The sequence below is a fragment of the Salvia hispanica genome, chromosome 3 (assembly GCF_029641045.1).
Source record: "Salvia hispanica isolate PSC_SH4W2 chromosome 3, Shi_PSC_v1, whole genome shotgun sequence".
Classification (NCBI taxonomy): domain Eukaryota; kingdom Viridiplantae; phylum Streptophyta; class Magnoliopsida; order Lamiales; family Lamiaceae; genus Salvia; species Salvia hispanica.
This window is the reverse complement of record NC_142694.1, coordinates 4,216,457-4,239,538: the sequence shown is the minus strand read 5'-3', so window position 1 is coordinate 4,239,538 and position 23,082 is coordinate 4,216,457. Positions and strand designations below refer to the sequence as shown.

Here is a 23,082-nt window from a genome sequence, read left to right as displayed (position 1 = left end):
AGCTTTAATTACTTGCCAAAAATGAAAGGCGTGAATAATATGAGAAATTCTTCATTGATTGTGTTACTCCAAAGTCAGCATTGAGTGACATATAGTCATACTATGGCAAATTCTTTATAAGGGAATTAATATCTTTTTACCTGAATTTAAATCTTAATTACAACCAACCAGCATACTAAAAAAAGTTTATTTAATTGTATCTTTTGATAAGATACTAAATTTTTTTATCTATTCCCATCAGTTATTCTTATCTTGAAATCCTATTATCTCATCGTAGGATTATAATATCCGGCTATATCTCAAACTTAATCTAAAAACCGACCAAAACTCTGTCATCATCTTCATTCTCCCTCAAATTATGACCCCAACTTCAATTACAAACCTTAAATCATAGTATGACAACTTGATTTAATTAATCGACTCAAAAACAATAAAGTAATTTTATTCAATATTTCACTGTCATAAAAATATGCATTCTTTCAATCTTGATTAGTTATAGTATAAAACTATTTCACTTATATTTTTAATAATTTTTTATTGCTAATGAAATGTATGAACCTCATTCTCGATTAATAATATTTAAAAACTTCTTTTTCTATCTTTTACCATACTTTACCAATTATCTATTAATATCACTGGCATTCAAAAATATTTACTCTCTATAAAAAATAGTCTCATCTTATTATTTTGGTATATCAACAAAAATATTCTCATTTCTAAAATTAGAAAGTTATCTCTCACATACCTTTACCTACATTTTCTTATTTCTTTATTAGTGGGACTATTTTTTTAGACAGAGAAGAGTACTTTTTACGACAAAATGTAGTTTTATGATATAATTGTAGTTTTATGATACAATGAAGAAAAATTAAAGTAAGAAAAATTAAAAAAATAGAGATGGAAGTACACTTAAAAAAATTCCATTTTTAATAAAACAATTCAAAAAATAAAAAATTTCATTTATAATTTTAATGCTAGGAGGAAGTATGCATAGATGATTATTACTCTGAAATTGTATTAAATTGTGTGGCTCTATATGTGTTTTTATATGATGCCGGTCAAAGAAAGCAACTCATCACTCCAACCCATATCGTGATGTGCAGCTGTTTCCATATTCCGACACTTTTTTCAAATCTCTCAATCTTTTTGACTTTCTGCAAAGGTCTCATTTTTTTAATTCCTTATTCGTTTCCTCGATCGATTAACTTTTCTTTGCGAATCTCAAACACAAGTATCCTAAGCAACAATACAGTAGAATTAAAAAAAAGGAGAATAACCAAAATCAAATCCAATAAAAAATTTAATCCATTTCAACCAAAATTAAACATTTTTTTTCCTTTTGCTGATTCTGTCCTCTACCGCCACTACTCCTACTACCAAATTTACAACAAACTACTCTCTTTTTTCTCATCAGCCCCCCAACTCTCTCGAAATTACAAAAAGAGTCCCTCTTTTTCAGCTTTTTTTTCACTGCGACTCAAACACCACCAACTGCGCAGGCGCACCAGCGGCGGAGATCTCCTGCATCGCGCCTTGCGTGTGCCGGTGCTCCCCCTCGTACGTCACCACCAGCATCGATGGATCATCGGTTGCCCTCTCCACATGCTTTCTCGCCGGGCATCCCCTCACTGTACTGCATTTGTAGTAACCCCTGATATTCATAGAAGAATTGAATCGTTAGCAAATTTGATTCGTAGATTTGTGGAAATGTTCAATTGGAGAGTGATTGGAGTTTGGAGATGGTGCAGGGTTGTACCTTGGGTATGGAGAGCCCTTGATCGGCTTCTGCCCGTACTTTCTCCATGAGTACTCATCCGAAGGGATGTCTGCAACTTTTGAGCTAACTGCAGGAACTCTAATTACTCGTTTCACCTTGGATTTCCTGCGAATTTGCATAAATTTTGTTTAGATAATAAGATCGATTTGCAGAAGTAACACGAAGAATAGAAAAATCGCGCACACACCTCTTTTTGCAGTGGCATCGGCTAGAACCAGATGTTTTGCCGGAAATGTTATCGGAGTGGTTATGCTCACGGCATCTCTTTCCGGAGAGCGGTGGTTTGGAGGCGGAGATCGGTGGAGCAGCCGGCGTCAGAAACATACCTTTTCCGTTTGAGACGCTGCCTTCGCCGGTAATCGAAGACAAAAACGTAGACGACGAGTTTCCCGAGGTCGACACTGCCGCTGAGAGACTGAGCACGTCCTTTCCGGTCACTTCACCGCCTTCCTTCGCCGAAGGAGCGCTAGGCTTCGTGAAATCAAGCGTCAACGGCTGAGACGCCGCTGGCGGTGGAGGCGCGGGCGGCGCCGGAGACAGGGAGAACAGGCTCAGAGGTTGAGCCGGTGGAGAAGGCAGGTACTGACGCTGGACAGGAGCCGGCGGCGACGGCTGAATCTGAGGCTGCGGCTGAATCGGCGCGCGGCGGAACCTGGCGTGGCCGGTCCGGTTGAGAATCGTGATTACCTTCTTAAACTTTGAAACGGTGAAATCGGTGATTTCTCGGCAGTCAAGCTGCTGGTGATGCATCTGATTCTGCTGGTGAGAAACTGTTCGAATCAAATGCTCCATAGACTTCAAACCTGCCGATGCCGCTTCCTGAATCGCCATCTGCTCGTTGAGGTTCGTGTATCCGAGCAATTCCACTGCCATTGAACACTCTCTACGAAAATCTAAAACAAAACTCCGAAGAAAATCGAATTTCAATCCAGCTTCATCAGGATGAGAGAATGAAGGAGATGTGAATTGTGAGCAAGGAAGGGGGAAATATATGAGAGGAAGACGTGACCGGGCCAGCCGGTCATCCGGTCTAGGTCAAAATCTCTGATTTTGATCCAACGGTGGAGATTGTGTGATTGAAAACTTCAATGTGGTAGGGATAAAAGACAAATTACTGGCCTATTTTCTGTTTAAAAGTGGGGAAGGGCTGTGGGGCCCAATGACGGAAAATCTAGGAATTGCTGCTGCCAGTCCAGTTTTGAGCCCTCCACTATATTGTACAACCTCTAATCCATAGTGTACAGCTCCATAAAGCGATTTTGAGAGTAGCGCGTTTGGGGTTGGTTTGATAATATGAGATTCTCTGGGGTAGGGTTGCGATTTCTCAAAGATGGCAATGATTGGATTTCTCGTGAAGAGAGAGAGTTGGTGAGAACAAGACGAAGTAGGGATGGGGTTTATGACGTAGGCTGTGATTAATTAATTAATTATGGGGGAGATAATCTTAATTAGGATTTAGCTGTTAGAGAGTAATTAATCCAATTTATTTCTTTTTATTTGGTTGCTGGCTAATCATAAGACACGCATATCTATTTTATTGTTCATAGCATTACTATTAGAATAACGAGATTCACATAAATTTTATTTTTCATCACAAATGTGTAATTATAAGCTAGGTTAATATGTTAACAGACTGAAATTTCTATATAATTAAGACCTGTTTAATAAGTTAAGTAAACATAGATATTTATATGACTATTTTCAAGCGTTTGGTATCATAACTAGCCTATCATGTAAGCCGGATAGCATTTCTATCTCATTTTTTATCTACCAAACAATAATAAAAAAATTCTCATATGAGCTATCTTAACACGAAGCTCGCATTTCTTATCTTAATGTTCAAATCTTCTTATAACTCATCTTTCTTATCAAACGAGTCCTTTATAAAAGTGCATTACAGAAGAAATTGTATAAAGATATGGTATTGATAAATACAAAATAACTTTTTCTTATTAAAGCATATATAGATATGTATCGTCTTTACGCGATACAGCTTTCAGAAACATCATTAGACGTATAAGATATGACTTACTTGACATCGAGAATCTTTAGTAAATTTACATAAATTTGTATGATTATTATGTAGTGTGTATATATAATTTTCAAAAATATTTTATGTTTTACTTTTTTATTTTGGGATGGTATTCTATTAAAAGTCTCATCTTATTTATTTTTTAATAAATAAATTTCGTATCTACCAACTTATTTTTATTTATTTATTATAAAAAAGGTACATAAATTTTGATTCACACTCACATTAACTTTTATTATTCATTGTTCTTAACCCACAACATGCTAAAACGGGACACATTATGGGAAAAAGAAGGGGTATAAGTTACCGACGAGAACCCAGTCTTCAATTTGCCCCCCTTGATATTCGACCCAAATATTTTTTTGGATGCCTGAATATTTGATGTAAGTATTATAATCTAATCAAGTACACGAATATAAAAAATGGTGTTAATATAATGTTAATATAAATAATTTGAAATTAAATGTTTATGTGTATGGCCGTTAACTTATGCTATTGGTGATTTTGGTGTTAATATAATGTTAATATAAATAATTTGAAATTAAATGTTTGTGTGTATGGGCGTTAACTTATGCTATTGGTGATTTTGTTCTTGAGATGTCTAATACTGATTTTTAACATAAAAAGTATTCCTTATGTCACAAGAAAATAACTCACTTTCTCTATTTGAATTGTTTAAATAAAGATGATTCATTGCTAAAATAGAATTATTTTTATATCTATTTTATTCTATCTCCGCTTAACATAAAATTGCAAATTTAACATAAAAATGATTAAAAAAATGAACAAGTGTGCCAAACTATGCAATTTTTTGCACCATTCTAATTCCGAACATAATTTTAAAATTTTGCATATATGTACACAAACTTTCAATTTTGTCAATTGTCATACGATAATTTTTTTTGGTGAGATTTAAGTTTGAAGTCGAGGTTGAAATACATATATGGATTAAATAGTCGATGTTACTTAGTGAACTATGCAAAAAAAAAATTTCCCTAGTTATTCTGCCGTTGCAAATTTAACATAAAAAATGGTTAAATGAATAAGTGTGCCAAACCATGCAAATTTTTGCACCATTCTAATTTTGAATATAATATTAAAATTTTGCATATATGTGCACAAACTTTCAATTTTGTCAATTTTCGTACTACAATTTTTTTGGCGAGATTTAAGTTTGAGGTCGAGGTTGAAATGCACATATAGCTATCATACTCGATGTTACTTTGTGACTGACTGATACATTGTTGGACATGTAGGCATTTTGGTACTTATACCAGGTTAAATATTGCTATAAATATTTATCATTTAAAATGAGAAAAATTGAAAGTTTGTATACTCCGTATTTGCTATTGAAATTATACTCTATGTGCAAAACCACAATTTGTGTATGTTTATCTATTAGCGCAACCATCCATAGTATGTAAGGAAAAAGTTTATTTCATCCGTTCACCAAAAGTGTGCGTCATCGAAAATGACATGAATTATAATAAAAATATTGAGTAATTACTTTATAGTGGAAAAAATGTCATGTTAAGCGGTGAGAATGATGGGTTAAAGTTGTGAACGTGGGCGATCTTATAATAAACAATGAGTAATGTGTGGGTACATAGTATGTAGTTTTGATTTTTATTCAGAAAAAGAAAAATACACACATATAACGTGGACGCTTTATAAAGTAATTGTAGCTTATTTTTAATTGCTCAATACGCTACTAATGTGAAGTAGCAAATAACAAATGGTACTCGTATAAGATATTAACATAATGTACATTGCATACAATATCTCATCCTAACTTTTTAATATTTCTTAAAAAAAATTATGATTGAATGTTCATATATACTTACGGACGTAACGAACCGAAAATATACCATTAAGATTTCATTTGACCAAGGTAGTACATATGCTACACGCACATAACTATGCTAGCATGATCAATATCAAAATAAGAAACTAACTCAAACTCAAAATTATCCATATTCACTTTAGACAGATTTATAATAATTAATCACTTCAACATAGGAGTATTAGTTTAACTGTAAATTTGAAATGGACTGTTTGGTCTCCAACAAATTTCATCATTTTCAAAGCGGTGGCCTTTTGACTACGCAGTTAGTAAAAGTGTAGAACTTTGAATTGAATTGCAATAGCAAAGTGGGTCAATTATGTAAATTTGATAAGTTGTGGGGTTGAAAAGAAATGGGGAACATTGAAGCTATTTAAATGCAATTTAATCTATTTTCAACGACGATATTGACAAAAGGCATCGCAATCGCGATATATTGGCTACTAATAAAATAATTAGCATTAAAAAAGGCTGACTAGAAATTTGAGCAAATCACATGGGAAATGGTTGACCAACCCATAGTTGTGTATCAGCCGTCGGATTAACCGAGGTAGCATCAACGGCTAAGATGATCTCCCAGGGGTTGACTACGATTTCGTTTATTCTTGAAAATATCAATTTCATAATACCTGTGGATTGTTGCCACGTGCATTCCACTTTGCGTTTGTGGTTTTGAATATTGTGACAAGTCAATGTTTTATTAGGTATGACTATTATTTTTATCGAGGGTTCATCTATTTTTTCATTCTATTATGTATGTAGAACTTGTTAGGAGTAGTTTGTAATACTATGTTGTGCGAAATTGCTTCTGTTTGTCTCTCTAGAAAAATAATGAAATTGTTTATGTATGTTAATAAGTTTTTCGAACATCGTAGATAGCAAGTTAGTAAATGAGATCGATCAACCTCAACTATATCGGAATCTGTCATTGATTGTATAATGAATTACTAGTATATCTTAAACGCAAAAAATCTTGTTTGTATTAAAATCCTTTTCGTCGATAATAATAAGTTAGCACTTAGTTTCTTATATAAAAAATACTACTCTACTTTGTTAAGGTAAGAAACGGACCTAGAAGAAAAACATTAACAAGAGTCTAGAAAATATATTTTTGAGTGATTTAGATTATTGATGAAATTTTACATAATTAATGCTTTATATAAATCAAGAATAAAATTCAATGTTCTATATTTTTTTTAAAAAAAATATAGATTAAATATTTAAATGATAGTACTACTATATAAAGTCTCGTTGAATTAAAATCCAAGACCGTCTAGCAACATAGCATTATTTATGGATTCCCGAAAAGCATGGTAGTGTTATTATGAAATTGTTTTCGATCATATATTTATCAGTCAACCCAAATGAATCAATAGTCAAATATGTTGACATTAAGCATCATTAATCAAACAGCTAAAAAACGATTGGTATGTGTTGGCTCAAAAATATTGAATGGACCAGATAATAAATTCAATGGCATAAAAATACATGCAACGAATTCCACAAATTAGGGATTCAGTAAAAATTTCTAGAAGACTTGTTGTGGAAAATAATTCAATGAATTCAAAACCCCAAAATTAAACTAATGCAATAGTTTAATTAATTGAGACAACTGGTATCCAACGTTAAAGTGAACTACACGCTTTACTTTTCTAAAAGAATTTCTCGTCATATATTCATATAGTATAGTTTATACCCAAATTATTTTCAAAGTAATCAAGTGCCACACTTTTGACCATTTTAATCCTTCATTTTTATAGGCCATTTAAAAGCAAACAGAGCTCGTTGACCTAGGACAATGGCATCCAATAATTTTATATTTATATTTCTTAATGATGTCAATTACAACTAATGCTAGTGGAGATGGGAATCTCATGCGTGGTTTAGCATTATAGATTAAATATAAGTACTTTGTTTAATGTTATTTTTCGATCAAATGACAATGGAAATATGTCCAATGACTTAGTACAAAGTACCTAATATAGTACCTTGTCCGTAGTGAGTGTACATATATAATGCATTAAGTGAATTATTCTAAAGCTTGAATTTGCAACAATTTTAATTAGTCATCACGAAAAAAAATCAAACTTTTTATCATAACATTATTTCGTACTATAAATATAATCCCACTTGAAAAGATAAAACGATGATGCTTGATGTCAAGACATCGTACCTTAATAATTATAAATACTTATGTCACGAATTTTATAATTTTAAATTGACCCCCAAAAAAGTATTGACGTTGTTCAACCTCTAACAACTATACTAACGTTTGAAATGCTTATGAATTTTTTGTCCAACTCCATTTTTACAAATATAATTATTTTGCTGACGACAATACATAAAACAAAAAACATTTCACAAATCACAATAGTGTCGAATAAATATCTTTAGCATTCTCATGGTTTATATAGTATTGAATTTACGGTTAAATATCTGAGTGGTAGTAAATGATCAAGATAAAAACAATATGGTTAGAGCATCCATAATAGTGGACTAAAAGTAGGACTAGCGGTTAGGGCATCCATAATAGTGGACTAAAGGTAGGACTAGCGGTTAGGGCGTGGGGATGTCCGTCCACAACAAAGGGCTAACGCGACGGACGTCCCGAAATAGAACGAGCGCTCATCCACGCCCTTACCGTTAGTCATACTTTTAGTCCGCTATTGCGCTAACAGAGGACAGACTAACCGATTTTTTTTAATTTTTTTTAATTTATACTCAATATTTACGACTCATTTTACTTCATTTTTTTAATATTTGATACACACCAACAATTAAAATGGATTAATCGTATTTTTTAATTTGTTTTATTGGCTAGTGCGTCTCAGCTAGTCCTAGTGCTAGCCTATTGGTTAGTCCCAATGATATGGCAGACTGTGGTTAGTCCTAGTAACGTGGCAAGAACTGTTTTTGGTTAGTCCTAGTGCTAGGCTATTGGTTAGTCCGCCTTACTGTAGATGCTCATAATTAAATATGTAAGATAATTAATACTGTAAAAAAAAACTAATTTATTGTGTGCAATATCAAATATAACATCAATGATCCACAATTATAACTTTTCAATTTGTAATTCCAAAATCAAACTAAAATAAATACTAGTAATTAGCATTCATCAGGTGACTTAGATTGACTGAGAGAGCATGATTTGTTCATAGAAATTCAAATGACTAAAAAGCAGACAGATAATTGATGAATATTTAGGGAAGAAAAGGTTAATCAAAATTCAAATAGAAAAATCAATTTTTCCAACTTGTCAATAAACAAATTAAGCATGCAGGCGGCCATTTGCGATATTCCACATAGTCAACTCTCTATGTCAATTAATATTATGGTTTTAATCAATAATTTATTAAAATCCCTTTAACAAAAGAAACATATGGAAGACAAAAAAAGTGAACTTGCATTTGAAGATTTGCAAGTTGACAATATATTTTGAATGTTCTATTTTTAATGGGTGCGAAGATGAAGTGGGTGGTGGGAGGATCTGTTCAATTGATATAAATAAAAACTTAGAGAGGTAGTTGAATTTTTTCTTTTTTTGGTTTGGATATTAAATAGTCAAACATTGATATAGTGGTTGGAAATGATCTTGTTTGGCCATAATTCAAATGTGAAGGACACTTGAAAGTGACCAATTTTGTACAGAAAGGAAATTATTGAGTTTCAAAGGAAACTGAGTGTGAGTTTCCTAAGACTATATTTTGTCTTATTTTAATGGAAACCACATGGTTCAGATTCCCTCTGATATTTAGAATCTATAATTTTTATTTGTGAAACTAATTGCTTTTTTATATCGTGTGTTTCTATTATTGACGATTTAAAGTTTCTGCATTCACTATTAATTCAATTATTCTAAAAATATATAAAAAAAAATGCTTTTTTTTGAGATTTAAACTCATGATTATACTCATCAATCAACAAGATCAGATGTATATATTCATATAAAAACTAAAATAATTTACACATTCTCACGTTAAGTAGGGTTCTTATTTCAACCTCTTCATTTTTGTTCCATACTTCCATACATATTTATTTGCGATCTATTCCGTTTAAAATAATTATTCGTTTGTATCCTAAAAAAAAAAAAATCCATGCTCTAATTAGATTTTCCAATTGGGTCGAATGAAACCTATATATTTTCTTAAAAGATTGGCCCAGATCCATCTTAGAACAATGCATGGGCTTGGCCCTAGTTTGTCATGGGCTTATAGTAGTAGAAATTTAATAAGCATTTATTAGAGTTCTAATATTTCCAAATACATCTAATACTAAATTATTTTATTTTTATTTTATATTTACTTTATTCACTTTTTACTTATTTATTTTCTTATGCTAGTATTTTATTGATATCATGTGTAGTAGAGTTCTTCCAATCTACGGAGTATCATTTTAGCAAATTTTATTTGGGGCTTGGAGTTGTTAACTAGTGCATGCTGCATACAATCTCTAGTATGTTCAAATCAGAACTTCCACTTTCCGACATAGCTTCTTTTGCCCACTCTTTCCACTTGATAGCATTTTCCCTCATCTCATCTCCCTCCAAAACCTCCCGTATGCAATTAGAAATCGTCTCTCCACCAACTAGACCAATCTCGTCCGCCCTCGCCCTAATTCCCATCTTCCATACATCCGCCACAAATTTTGAATTTGTAGTCTGATCACTCCATTGCGGAATCCCCACCATGGGGACTCCTAAGCTTAGCGCCTCCAGAATCGAGTTCCATCCACAGTGCGTCACAAAGCAACATATTGCTTCATGCGACAGAACGTCCAACTGTGTGCACCATGACACAATCAGGCCTCTATCAGACGTCTCCTCCACGAAACCTTCCGGAATCATGGATTGCCCAGGCGCCCTAACGACCCACAAAAAGTGCATATTGGTCAATTTTAAACCCAGTGCCAGTTCCTCCATTTGCCTGTCATCTAGCTCCGCCAAACTTCCGAATGACACATATATGACTGATGCTGGCTGTTGTCGGTTCAACCACTCTGAGCAAGCTCCGGCCATCGGCTTGTACATGTTGAGCCCGTATTCTCTGTCGTCCGACATCTGCTTGTCTAAGTACATGGAAGGTATAGTTGGCCCGATCGCCTTCACTCGCATACTCCTTGCCATATAATCAATCACCTAAAACACCTTACCAAGCCCTATATTAGTCATAATAACATAAATCATTCAAATATAACAAAATATTTGATAGTGGGTCAAAAAAAATGTATGCTAGGACAATGTGACAGTACAATTTACATTTCACGTATCAGTAAAATACCAAAAAATCGTGGTCGGGAAGGTTATAGTAGCCAAAGCCATTGGAATTTTTATTTTATACATTGGAAAAATCCGTTTGGTTATTAATAGGCCAGGACGGTAAAAATAATAACTGAAAGAAAAAATCAATTAGTTATTTGTCAAAATTTTATTTATTCAATGACTAGAGTTAAACGCGGATATATAGCCCGAAAACGTAGAACAAAAATTCGTTTATTTGCATCAAGTTTTTGAAAGTATCAGGTGCACTTTAATAAATACTATGATAGTATATTTCTATCGCGCGGTAAAATCTAACATACCTCTTTTTCGAGTTCGTAGAAAGTGTTGAAAAAAAGCCGGTCCGCCTTCTCGACACTGATAAACTGATTAACAAGCAAATCAAAAAGGTGCGGATAGCTTCCGTAGCCACCCACAAACGACGGCATGTCGTCCGGCCGCATCAACGGTAGCCCGGGAATCCGAATCTCCTCCCCCGACACCGTCAGCGGCACCCTCAAATCCCCACTATACACGTGGCGATACACACAACTAACGGCGCACGACTGCGTGAAAAACGCCGCGGCAGACGCGCCGGCCTCCTTCGCCACCGGAAGGGCCCACCGCAGAAACGGGTCTTAGACGAGGCAGACCACGGGTCGACCCGAACCCGCCAACACCCGCATGAGTTCTCTGAGATTCCGCGGCCCGAATTCCGAACACCGGGCAATGTAGGCCTCGTCGCAAGCGTGGGGCGACGGGGCGTCGTCGAATCCGCCGGAAATGGTTGTGACGGAGACGGAATGTTGCGACGGTGAGGGAAGGAGTGTTTTGGATAAGTTTTTGGGGATGACGAAGGTGATGGCGACGCTTTGGCGGAGTAGGCGTTTGGAGAATTGGAGCATGGGGTTTATGTGGCCTTGGACGGGATATGGCAACACTAAGCAATGGGGTTTTTTTGTTCTCCATTTTTTATGGTGTTGATTTTTTTTTTTTTTTTTTGGTTTGTTGTTGTGGGCGTGTGTGTGTATATATTGGGTAGCAATGGCCGCAATTATTAATGAATGGTTGATTAATTGGGAGTTAACGAAATGCTTCTCAATTTGAAATTGGAATATATTCATCACAATTAGTGTGTGATTTAATTAGGATGTAGTAGTACCATTTAGGGGTCGAGGGTGGCTGATTATATTCATGCATACGTGCACGACACAATTCGGGACTGAAAATTTTAAAATTGAGTCATTCTGCCTTGAAAATGTGAAGTAAAATCAGTATACACCTATATATGTCTTATAAAAAAGAATAATCATTCGACTTGGCACGAAATTTTAAAAAATATAAATAAAAATGAGTAGAAAAGTTAGTAGAATACATATTTACTTTTTATAATAATATACTAGTTTTATAATAAAAAGATGATTAAAATAAAATAATAGAACATGAAGCACTGATATGAGACAAATTGAAATACAAAATGTTGTTATTGGAAATTAAATAAGTTGGATTTTCGTGCTTTTAATAATTTAATTGTAGTTTCATGTACATCCACTTTAAGATTTTCAAAATTAAGTGTTTAAATACTTTGTTGAATATAGTGAGTACAATATGGCTTCTGTGTTGAAGATTTTCACAATGTGGCTTATGGAGTACAATCTTGTTCATTTGATAGAGTAATCAAACGAGATTTTCAACCATATGTACATAACTAGACAACTTGAAATCCAAAAATAGGATAAAAATATCAAAATAGATTATAGAAATAAACAATAAACTACCACCAGAGCAGAAAAATGATAAAAACGTCCGAGAACCAAGTAAAAAGAGACAAACATCATTCCGATTATTATTTAAGCGGCGAATAATAGCCACATCAAAAACACTTAAAAGCAAAAGCAGTAACAACACACAAAAACAAAGATCCCCCTAATACAAAGAGAACGAGTAACACTGAACCATTCGAGTATATGTCCCGTTTATTGAAGATATATTAATCAAGAATTTGATTACTTTATGATACTTGCCCACCCATCAGAGTAGAAATAAATTCTTCAACATTTCTATCCGAACTTCTCCCTTCATCAACAGCTCCCTTTGCCAACTCCTTCCATTTCATTGCATTCTCTCTAATCTCTTCCGCTCTCTCTCCCTCCATCACATGCTTCACACAACTAACCAACTCCTCATGCCCAACAACACCTTCTTCATTAGGACAAGCCCTCACTCCCATCTTCCAAACATCCATCACAAACTTGGCATTCGTAGCCTGATCACTCCACCACGGGACCCCCACCATCGGGACCCCGAGGCTCAGTGCCTCCAGAGTCGAGTTCCACCCACAGTGCGTTACAAAGCATCCTACGGCTTCATGGGCAAGTACCTCAAGCTGCGAGCACCATGACAAGATTAGAGCACTCCCAATGGAGTTCCCTTATTTCTCCCTTATTTCTCCCTAACTCCTGCCACATCAGCGCCACATCAGCATCACATTTTATCCCCAGTTTTTAGCCAACCCCTACAATGGTTTCTCCCTTATTTCTCCCTTATTTCTCCCTAACTCAACATTTCATTTTTACATCATCACTAATTTAATTGTTTTATTTTTATATATAATAAAGCTAGCTTATTTAATTTATAAAGATAAATCAAATAAATAGTAATAAAGTTCGTTGTATTAAACACGGGTACACATTACAACGAAGAAAATTAAAAAAAAAAAAAGTACACGAATGGAAATAAAAAATCAAAAAAAAAATTCAAAGAAAAAAAAATTCAAGGGCGGTGGGCGCGGTTTCTATTTGCCCACAATTCTTCGATGATATCGTGTTGTAGTGCTTGATGGGCCTCCTTCTGGTGTATGTCCATGAACGCCTGGAACCGTTCATGTTCGTTGTGCGGTACACCCTGGCGGGCGGACTCGGTTGAGACACCGTGACTCGATGATGCAACACTTGGGTCGTTGGTGACGTCGAGGACGCCTTCGTGTTCATCTTCGATGATCATGTTATGCATGATGATGCACGCATACATGATATCGGCAATATCCCCCTGGTAGAAAAAGCGCGTCGGACCCTTTACCAGTGCAAATCGCGATTGGAGCACCCCAAATGCCCTCTCCACATCCTTGCGCGCAGACTCTTGCGCTCGGGCAAAATACCTTCTTCTATCTCCGAGTGGGCATCTGATCGTCTTCAGAAACACGGGCCATTGCGGATAGATGCCGTCAGCCAGGTAGTACCCCATGTTATGCACATTGCCATTGGCCGTGAATTCGATGGAGGGGCCTAATCCGTTGATCCGCTCGTTGAAAAGGGGCGAGGAATTGAGAACATTTAGGTCGTTGTTCGACCCGGCTATACCAAAATAAGCATGCCAAATCCAAAGCCGTTGGTCGGCAACGGCTTCAAGAATGATGGTGGGATGCGTACCTTTGTAGCCGGTAGTAAACTGGCCTCGCCACGCGGTTGGGCAGTTCTTCCACTGCCAGTGCATACAGTCGATGCTGCCGAGCATCCCCGGAAAGCCGTGGGTCCTCCAGTGCCAATCCAGTAGGAACTGGCAGTCAGCTGCGTCCGGCGAGCGAAGGTAGTGCTCCCCAAATATCTCTCGCACGCCCTGACAGAAATTCTTCAGGCACTCGTTGCCAGTCGTCTCGCCGCATTGCAGATACTCATCGAACATGTCGGCGGACCCTCCATATGCCAACTGCCGGATGGCAACAGTGCATTTCTGTAGGGGCGATAGTCCGGGCTTCCCTGCTGCGTCTCGCTGGAGCCGGAACTCGGGGTAACGCGCGGACAACGCATTAACAATGCGCAGGAAGAGGGAGCGGCGCATTCTGAACCGGCGACGAAATACATCTGCCGGATAACGTGGTTCCTCCGCGAAATAATCGGCGAACAGCCGATCGTGCGCACCAGTGTGGTTGCGAGGGATGTATCGGCGCCGCCGGCGGATTGGCCGTTGGGGGGGTGGCTGCTGCATTCGAGCGATCTCGCTTTGTATGCAGCGGGAGATATAGTTGTTGATTGGGTTGTTGGCGAAACCCGCTACATCCCATCCGGTGGGAGCGGGAGGTACCTCTTCTTCGGAAGAAGAATGTGATATTTCCTCGTCGGACTGAGCACGAGACGATGAATCAGAACTCATTTAATAAAGATGGAGAGAAAAAAGATTGAAAATTTGTGTGAATGAAGTTTGTGGGTGATGAATGGAGGAAGAGGATGAAATATTTATAGGGGTGGGATAAAATAGCCGTTCGGCCAAAAAAAAAAAAAAAAATTTTAAAAATCGCCGATTATCGCCGAGCGTCGCCCACAGTGGCCGGCGATCGCTCGGCGATAATCCGGCGATAAATCGCCACTCGGCGAAGCAACGGTAACATTATCGCCGAATTATCGCCGACTTCGCCACAATGGCCGGCGATAATTCGGCGATAATCGGCGATTTATCGCCGAGAATTCGCCACCTCCATTGGGAGTGCTCTTAGTCCCTTACCCGAGGCCTCATCCGCGAAATTTTCCGGGAGCTTCGACACCTCCGAGGATCGGACCACCCATAGGAAGTGTTTGTCAATTAGCATAAGGGCTGTTGCCAATTCCTCCATTTGATGCTTGTCCAATTTGGCCATACTACCAAAGGAGACATAGATAACTGATTTAGGTGATCTTTGCTGTAGCCATTTCATGCAAGTGTCATCTGGCTTGAACAAACTAAGACCATAATTTGTGTCTTGTTGCAATCTTTTGTCTAGGTACATGGAAGGTATGGCTGGACCAATTGTTTTAACTGACATTGATTTTTTCATCCAATTATTTGCCTGAAATAGGAAAGTAAGTTACCTTATTATAATCTTAACCATGTAATACAAACTTACAAGAAAGGGACGAAATCTAATTTGTAAAAGAAATAGAAATATTTGCTTGTGTACCAATGAAATACTCCACTAATGCCATTCGCACGGTGCGGACGACCCCGTAGAAGATTAGCCACATTAGTATGAGATGTTAATTTTCTAATGCCGGAAGTCTCAAAGCATGCTTTACTATTTACTTTGAAAGTTAGATATGACAAGCCAAGATAAAAAGTTAAGTTTTATTACTACCTTTGAAGTATATTATAATATTTTTATAGTTGTTTGGCCCAATTTTATTATTATATGCAAAAAGCTTGGGCTTAAAGTTGTTTCATGGGCCCATAAAAAATTGCATCTTGCAAAATAAACACTTACAAAATTCATGTAAAAATTCTTATCTTAACATAACTTGTAAAGTAAACAGATAAAGTATATCATATAAGGATGTTGCTAGAGGCTCCAAAATAGTCCAATTCTATACCATCACTTATAATAAAAAGAGTATAAAAAGAGTGAACTACGTAAATGGTGCCTGATTTTTCACTTTCGTACATAAATGGTACCTGATCTTTATTTTGGGCATACACAAAATTAAGTACCAAAAGTGATATTATAATATTTTCTCTCATTCTTCTCACACTTTATACTATTATTATTAATCAATATTAATATTATTATTTTGATGTTATAAATTAATAAGTAATTTATTTTTTAATATCATTCAAATATACTTAATTATAATTATAGTCATAATTATATTTAATTATTATAATAATATTATTATTATAATACTAAAAACTAGTTATAATTAATAAATAATTATAGTATAATTATTTAAATTATGAATCACACAATATTATATAATAATAATAATTATTATTATTTACATTAAATTAATAACTAATCAATATAGTCTTAATAAAAATTTAAAATTGTGAATTGTATTCATAATGATATTAATAGTTAATATTTTTACTTAGGTGTTTCAACCCTAAAATGAGTATCAGATAATTCAACAAAAAATATTTAATAGATTTAATTATTTTAAAAAAGTAATTTAATTAGATGTTCTGTTGTTGATTTATATTATAAATACAATTTGATGTATGTACAAAACACTAAAAAGAAAGAAGAAAAAGAAGAGAAAAGAAAAAAGAAGAAACATAAGCTAAGGAAAAAAAGAAAGAAAAAAGGAAGATAAAATACTAAAATGAAAGAGGAAAATGAAGAAAAAAGAAATAAGAAGAAACTAAAGAAAAAAAAAATCACATGTTTGGTACTCTACTATTTAATGGAAACTTCCAAAAATATCCTCGTAACAAAAAAATCACATGTTTGGTACCTAGGGTTATTTTTGTCACTGGGTACCAAAAACGATATAAAATAAAGATCAGGTACCATTTGCTTGCGAAAGTGAAAGATCAGGTACCATTTATGTAGTTCATTTAAATAAAAATCCAACCATATATATATAAAGTAATTACTTGTCCATAATTTTCATCATGTTTTGTTTATTTATCTTTCCAACCAAATTGCCCAAAAGTAACTTTATGTTTGACATCAAGAAAGTTTAACGACGACGACAGTAAGTCAGTAACAGCCAAACATGACAACTTATTCCAAAAAGACGAGCAATGTACCTCTTCCTCGAGCTCATAAACCGAGTTAACGAATACGAAACCAGAATCCCTTACACCTTCAAACTGACCCGCCATCAGCTCCAACACGCCCGGATACTTCTCCGAATCAACAACAAACGACGGCAGATCTGAGACCTCCAACGGCGGCAGCCCGGGAAGCTGCACGATCTCCTTCTCCGAAACCGGAACTTTGAGCAACCCTTTAAACACATTGTAGTAGATCACATTCACAGAGCTCGTCTGCGTGAAAAAGGCCGCACCAAACAGACCCTTACTCTTCGCCACGGCCAGCCCCCACGGCATGAAGGCGTCGCAGACGACGCAGTCCACTGGCCGGCCCCCTTCTCGAAGCTTCTCGATGAGTCGGGATGTTGACTCCGTCCCGGCCGTTTTGAAGCTGAGTAGACGCTCCTGAGGGCTGGCGCCGGCTCTGGCGGCTGCGGAGTCGTAGCCGTCGGAGATCGTCTCGACGGCGATGTCGTCGACGGCGGTGGAGGAGGTGAGGACGCCTTGTGGTACGGCGAAGGTGATTGTGATGCCTTTGTGGGCTAAGCGTTTGGAGAATTGGATCATAGGGTTTATGTGGCCTTGGATTGGATATGGCAGGATTAGGCAGTGTGGTTTTTGTTCTTTTTTTTGATCCATTTCTTTCGGTTTCGATTTCAGTATGAGTGAGTGATCATGAGTACGAGTATGAGTGATTGGTAAAGTCATTTATAGAACAGTACAAGATTTATGAGTGGATAAGTTGACGAAGGAGATATGACCAAATGTTAAGATAATGGATTAAGATGGACTTTCAGATAAAGAATATTTTATCTCACTTTTTTTTAATTAATTCGCTTTGGATTTTTGAGATGATTTTTGATGGTCTAACATGGACCTTATTTTATCTGTAATTATAATTCATATATCTTGGTCTTATCAAGGCTACTACTAAACAAGGACTTAAAACAATGTATCCATTTGTAAATTTATTTTTTGTTACAATAATTTTTTATTAAAACGAACACATACAACAAATTTATCATTTTGTCGAAGTATTGAGCTATTTGACTGTAATCGTATCTTAGTGAGAATTTCACTATATTGTAGTATCAATATGTGGACCATGGCGAGAAAATAATAGATTCGGGCTGCATGGAAAGATATAGACTATTAAGTTAAATTGTAAATTTGGGCAAATTCCAATTTTTTTTAACATCATAACGTTTTATTTAAATAAATCTAAAATAAGTACATCACGATTAAAAATTGGAACGCGATCCAACTAATACTTGTTATCAGCTATAGAACCCGATGCCTGAGCAAGCGTATGAGCAACCACAATCTTCCAACCACTGCGCCAAAAATAAATTCATCTTTCTGTGTACCTGTCACCGCGAGTGCTATCGTTCTAGCATCCATCTCGAACTCTACCATTTTATTTTTCGTCCTTTAGTTTTGGCTTGCAAATTCTGTATTTGCCATCTTATATTTTGGTTCATATGGACTTAGGTAGTCAAAATATTTAAGGCCTCATAAGATTTAGGTAAGTCCATTTAACTGTTTTCTTGCTTTAAGCTCAATGACTTAAACGTATTTTTCTCGAATAAAAATGGGCCAATTCTTTATGAGAAACAGTGATTAAATTCAGTACTCAGGTTTGACATGCACTTATACCCAATTACTTCATTAATAAAAATTATTCCTTGTATATAAATCTACTTTACTGAACATTAATTAAACTAATCTCTCATGTCTCGCATGAGGTAGGGGTGTGCACTGGAGACTTCTAAAACGTGACAAATAAATAAATAATACGGCTAATTTGTAATAAAACTAGGACATCCACATGCATGATGATATCAATTGAGTCAGTCCATTCGGATTATGGAGTAATCGGATAGAAATTTTATTGGAAAATAAATTTTCAACTCTAACCTGAATATTCTGATTTTGAATGTTTAACTCGGATGTGGGTTTTATCCAGATTAATGTACTATTTGGTTACAACAATTCCCATTTATAATTATACATATGAGATACGAGTGAGCAACATTTAAGTTTAAGTTAATAATGACTCAGAAGATCAATCTATCACCAAAAATAGATGAAATTTTCAATTATTTGTTAAAGATACATTGATAATCAAGAGTCTGATTATTTTTGTGACATGGCTCCACCCATCAGAGTAGAAATAAATTCTTGAATATTTCTATCTGAACTTCCCCCTTCATCAACAGCTCTCTTTGCCAATTCCTTCCATTTCCTTGCATTCTCTCTCATCTCTCCAGCTCTCTCTCCCTCCATCACATGCTTCACACAACTAACCAACTCCTCATGCCCAACAACACCTTCTTCATTGGGACAAGCCTTTACTCCCACTTTCCAAACATCCATAACAAACTTTGCATTCGTAGCCTGATCACTCCACCACGGAACCCCCACCATCGGGACCCCAAGGCTCAGTGCCTCCAGAGTTGAGTTCCACCCACAGTGCGTCACAAAGCATCCTACGGCTTCATGGGCAAGTACCTCAAGCTGCGAGCACCATGACACGATTAGCCCCTTACCCGAGGCTTCGTCCGTGAAATTTTCTGGGAGCTTCGACACCTCCGAGGATCGGACCACCCATAGGAAGTGTTTTCCGGTTAGCTTAAGGGCCGTTGCCAATTCCTCCATTTGATGCTTATCCAATTTGGCCATACTACCAAAGGAGACATAGATAACCGATTTTGGTGATCTTTGTTGTAGCGATTTCATGCAAGTGTCATCTGGCTTGAACATACTAAGACCATAATTTGTGTCATCTTGCAATCTTTTGTCTAGGTACAAGGAAGGTATGGTAGGTCCAATTGTTTTGACTGATATGGATTTTTTCATCCAATCATTTGCCTGAAATAGGACACCAAATACATAAGTTACCTTAATATATATACTACTATCTGTTCACTACAAATAATTTTAACAGTGGAAGATAAACTTACAAGAAATGGACAAAAACTAATTTTTGCGAAGTAAAAAACAGAGAAATATTTTGATGAATTAACTATTGATCAATACACATACCAACTCCTCTTCCAGGTCATAAAGACATAAACCGGCCATGAGTAGCAGAAATATGGATATATACAGGTAGCAATAATGAACACCAACTACTCTTTAGAAGTAGCAATCGCATTAAATATGGACTATGGAGTTGTCCAAATCGCCACGTTTTTTTTTTGTTACAATTATTTGTGCTCTCTTTCTTTTCCATGGTTGAGCGTGAGGGGAATTAGCAATTCAGGGTCAAATTAATACTCCCTCCGTCCTACAACATGAGTCACTCTCATTGTGAGCACGAGTTTTAAGAAATGTAAAGAATAGTGGGTTGGATAAGTTAGTAGAATATGAACCCACTTTTTATATTGGTTTTAATTATAATAAAATGTGAGTCACGAAGAAAGTTAGTGGAATGTGAGACTTACTTACCATTTATGATAAAAATGAAGTGTAACTTTTATTGTTGGACGTACCAAAATGTCAAAGTGTGACTTTTATGTGGGACGGAGAGAGTACTACTTTGCAATAAAAAATTGTGATATTGAACTCTAAAATTATGAACTTTGGCAAAATTATGATAATTTTCATAAAATTTAAAATTATCTAAAATATCACAAACTTTACATTCTATTTGTTATTTCCCACGATGAATACATGCCTTTTTAAATCCTACTACTTAACACTACTAAATTAATGTGGCTTTCTACGTGATTTTTTATTCTACTAGCTAGCCACAAACATAAAAAATGGTCTAAGTTATCATAAATGTTTCACGGTTGCCCACTTAGAATAAATTTTCGCTTAAATTTTTTTATTTGGATTAAATTGAGAAATAAAAATAGTGTGATATTTAAACTAAATTTAAAGTTTATGGAAAATATCAAAAATTTGGCCAAAATTCTTGTTGATAGTGACTAATATCCTAAAAAATTTCATTAATCTCAACTGTATGTACTCGAGAAGAGAATGGAGTATAAAATACTAATGCCAACAAATTAAGAAATACTTCAGGAAATAAATAGAGGATTGACATTACGAATATCACTTGTGATTTTTAAAGAACAAATTGCAAAATAAATAACGAACACATTTTTTAAATCTGAAACTTAAATTACGAAAAGATTTTGTGACTAATCACCAATCCCGTTCGCACGGTGCGGACAGCCCAGTAGAAGATTAGCCACATTAATTAGTGGTATGAGATGTTGAATTTTCTAATGGCAGAAATCTTAAAAATAAAATAGAGGCCCCAAAATAGTCCAACTCTTCACCACAACAAAACCAAATAAATGTCATGTATATATCGCTTTTTTATGTAAAATGAAAATTTAATTTAGCCCAATGAAACTCGGCAATAAGTCAGTAACAACTAAACATGATAACTTATTCCAAAAGACGAGCAACGCACCTCTTCCTCGAGCTCGTAAACCGAGTTAACAAACACGAAATGAGAATCCTCCACACCTTCAAACTGACCCACCAGCAGCTCCAACAAGCCCGGATGCTTCTCCGGCTCAACGACAAACGGCGGCAAATCCGAGACTGCCAACGGCGGCAGCCCGGGAAGCACGATCTCCTTCTCCAAAACCGGAACTTTGAGCAACCCTTTAAACACATTGTAGTAGATAACATTCACAGAGCTCGTCTGCGTGAAAAAGGCCGCACCAAACAGACCCTTACTCTTCGCCACGGCCAGCCCCCACGGCATGAAGGCGTCGCAGACGACGCAGTCCACTGGCCGGCCCCCTTCTCGAAGCTTCTCGATGAGTCGGGACGTTGACTCCGTCCCGGCCGTTTTGAAGCTGAGCAGACGCTCCTGCGGGCCGACGCCGGCTCTGTTGGCGGCGGAGTCGTAGCCGTCGGAGATGGTCTCGACGGCGATGTTGCCGGCGGCAGAAGAGGTGAGGATGCCTTGCGGTACGGCGAAGGTGATTGTGATGCCTTTGTGGGCTAAGCGTTTGGAGAATTGGATCATAGGGTTTATGTGGCCTTGGAGTGGATATGGCAGGATTAGGCAGTGTGGTTTCTGTTGTTTTTTCTCCATTTCTTTGGGTTTAGATTTGGTGGTGGTGTAGCCGTGTAGGTTGGTTTGAGGTGTGATCATGTATACTTGGTAAACTTATGTATAGAACATTGGTGAGCAGTTTTTTTTTTACTTATGATAAATAACTCATCTATCTTGGAGTTATATGACCAAAAATGACCTATGAAAATATGTGTTCTTATATTTTTATTTTATTTATGTTTTGACAAAGTTACAGTAAGAAGGCTAAGACCATCTCCAAGGATACACTAAAACCTAAAATAAGATAGGTATTTAGCTCGAACAGTACTCAAAAATCAATCCTATTTTTGATTTTTGAAAAAAAAAATACTTATCTTTCATTAGGTTTACACTAAATCAAAACCTAAAAGTTTTTTAAATTTTGTGAGTAAAAAGAGCATAATATAGAGAATATTCTTTTAAGTTTGAGTTTAGTGTAAATGGTTAGAGTAAAATCATATTGTTAGAAATAACGGGATAAAATTCCCAAGCCGTTAGAGGCGGTACTCTAACTATTACAATCGAAGGAAGATAATAACAATAAGTGGAATGAAAATTACAACGGTAATAACAAAACAAACCGAACTATAAGTCGAGTCGAGGGAAGCCC

The 23,082-nt window shown here is 36.1% G+C and overlaps 4 protein-coding genes across 4 annotated transcripts; all 4 read right to left on the bottom strand.

The window, feature by feature from the left end:
• Positions 1-1,287: 1,287 nt before the first annotated feature.
• Positions 1,288-2,747, bottom strand: LOC125216279 (putative WRKY transcription factor 17). The gene is made up of 3 exons (XM_048117952.2): positions 1,965-2,747; positions 1,757-1,882; positions 1,288-1,651 (listed from the first exon to the last, which is right to left on the bottom strand). Exons 1-3 carry the CDS (start codon positions 2,648-2,650, stop codon positions 1,468-1,470), a joined length of 996 nt encoding a protein of 331 aa, XP_047973909.1. The 5' UTR covers positions 2,651-2,747; the 3' UTR covers positions 1,288-1,467.
• A 7,314-nt stretch (positions 2,748-10,061) lies between these two features.
• On the bottom strand, positions 10,062-11,860 carry LOC125210166 (mogroside I-E synthase-like). The gene is made up of 2 exons (XM_089066262.1): positions 11,230-11,860; positions 10,062-10,786 (listed from the first exon to the last, which is right to left on the bottom strand). Exons 1-2 carry the CDS (start codon positions 11,368-11,370, stop codon positions 10,079-10,081), a joined length of 849 nt encoding a protein of 282 aa, XP_088922388.1. The 5' UTR covers positions 11,371-11,860; the 3' UTR covers positions 10,062-10,078.
• Positions 11,861-12,724: 864 nt separating this feature from the next.
• LOC125216527 (mogroside I-E synthase-like) lies at positions 12,725-18,094 on the bottom strand. The gene is made up of 3 exons (XM_089066263.1): positions 17,402-18,094; positions 15,397-15,725; positions 12,725-13,317 (listed from the first exon to the last, which is right to left on the bottom strand). Exons 1-3 carry the CDS (start codon positions 18,044-18,046, stop codon positions 12,918-12,920), a joined length of 1,374 nt encoding a protein of 457 aa, XP_088922389.1. The 5' UTR covers positions 18,047-18,094; the 3' UTR covers positions 12,725-12,917.
• Positions 18,095-19,478: 1,384 nt separating this feature from the next.
• LOC125210165 (mogroside I-E synthase-like) lies at positions 19,479-22,567 on the bottom strand. The gene is made up of 2 exons (XM_048109739.2): positions 21,837-22,567; positions 19,479-20,278 (listed from the first exon to the last, which is right to left on the bottom strand). The coding sequence occupies exons 1-2, from the start codon at positions 22,530-22,532 to the stop codon at positions 19,544-19,546; spliced, it is 1,431 nt and encodes a 476-aa protein (XP_047965696.2). The 5' UTR covers positions 22,533-22,567; the 3' UTR covers positions 19,479-19,543.
• Between the last annotated feature and the right edge of the window lie 515 nt (positions 22,568-23,082).

Coding starts and splice junctions, on each gene's coding strand:
- LOC125216279 (XM_048117952.2), bottom strand. CDS start 2,650: ATGGCAGTGGAATTGCTCGGATACACGAACCTCAACGAGCAGATGGCG. Junction 1,883..1,964: donor CGATGCCACTGCAAAAAGAG/GTGTGTGCGCGA, acceptor GCAAATTCGCAG/GAAATCCAAGGTGAAACGAG. Junction 1,652..1,756: donor AAGGGCTCTCCATACCCAAG/GTACAACCCTGC, acceptor TATGAATATCAG/GGGTTACTACAAATGCAGTA.
- LOC125210166 (XM_089066262.1), bottom strand. CDS start 11,370: ATGCGGCCGGACGACATGCCGTCGTTTGTGGGTGGCTACGGAAGCTAT. Junction 10,787..11,229: donor TCTACGAACTCGAAAAAGAG/GTATGTTAGATT, acceptor AAGGTGTTTTAG/GTGATTGATTATATGGCAAG.
- LOC125216527 (XM_089066263.1), bottom strand. CDS start 18,046: ATGGATCAAAAAAAAGAACAAAAACCACACTGCCTAATCCTGCCATAT. Junction 15,726..17,401: donor TTTATGAGCTCGAGGAAGAG/GTACATTGCTCG, acceptor TTCCTATTTCAG/GCAAATAATTGGATGAAAAA. Junction 13,318..15,396: donor GATGAGGCCTCGGGTAAGGG/ACTAAGAGCACT, acceptor CATTGGGAGTGC/TCTAATCTTGTCATGGTGCT.
- LOC125210165 (XM_048109739.2), bottom strand. CDS start 22,532: ATGATCACACCTCAAACCAACCTACACGGCTACACCACCACCAAATCT. Junction 20,279..21,836: donor TTTACGAGCTCGAGGAAGAG/GTGCGTTGCTCG, acceptor GTCCTATTTCAG/GCAAATGATTGGATGAAAAA.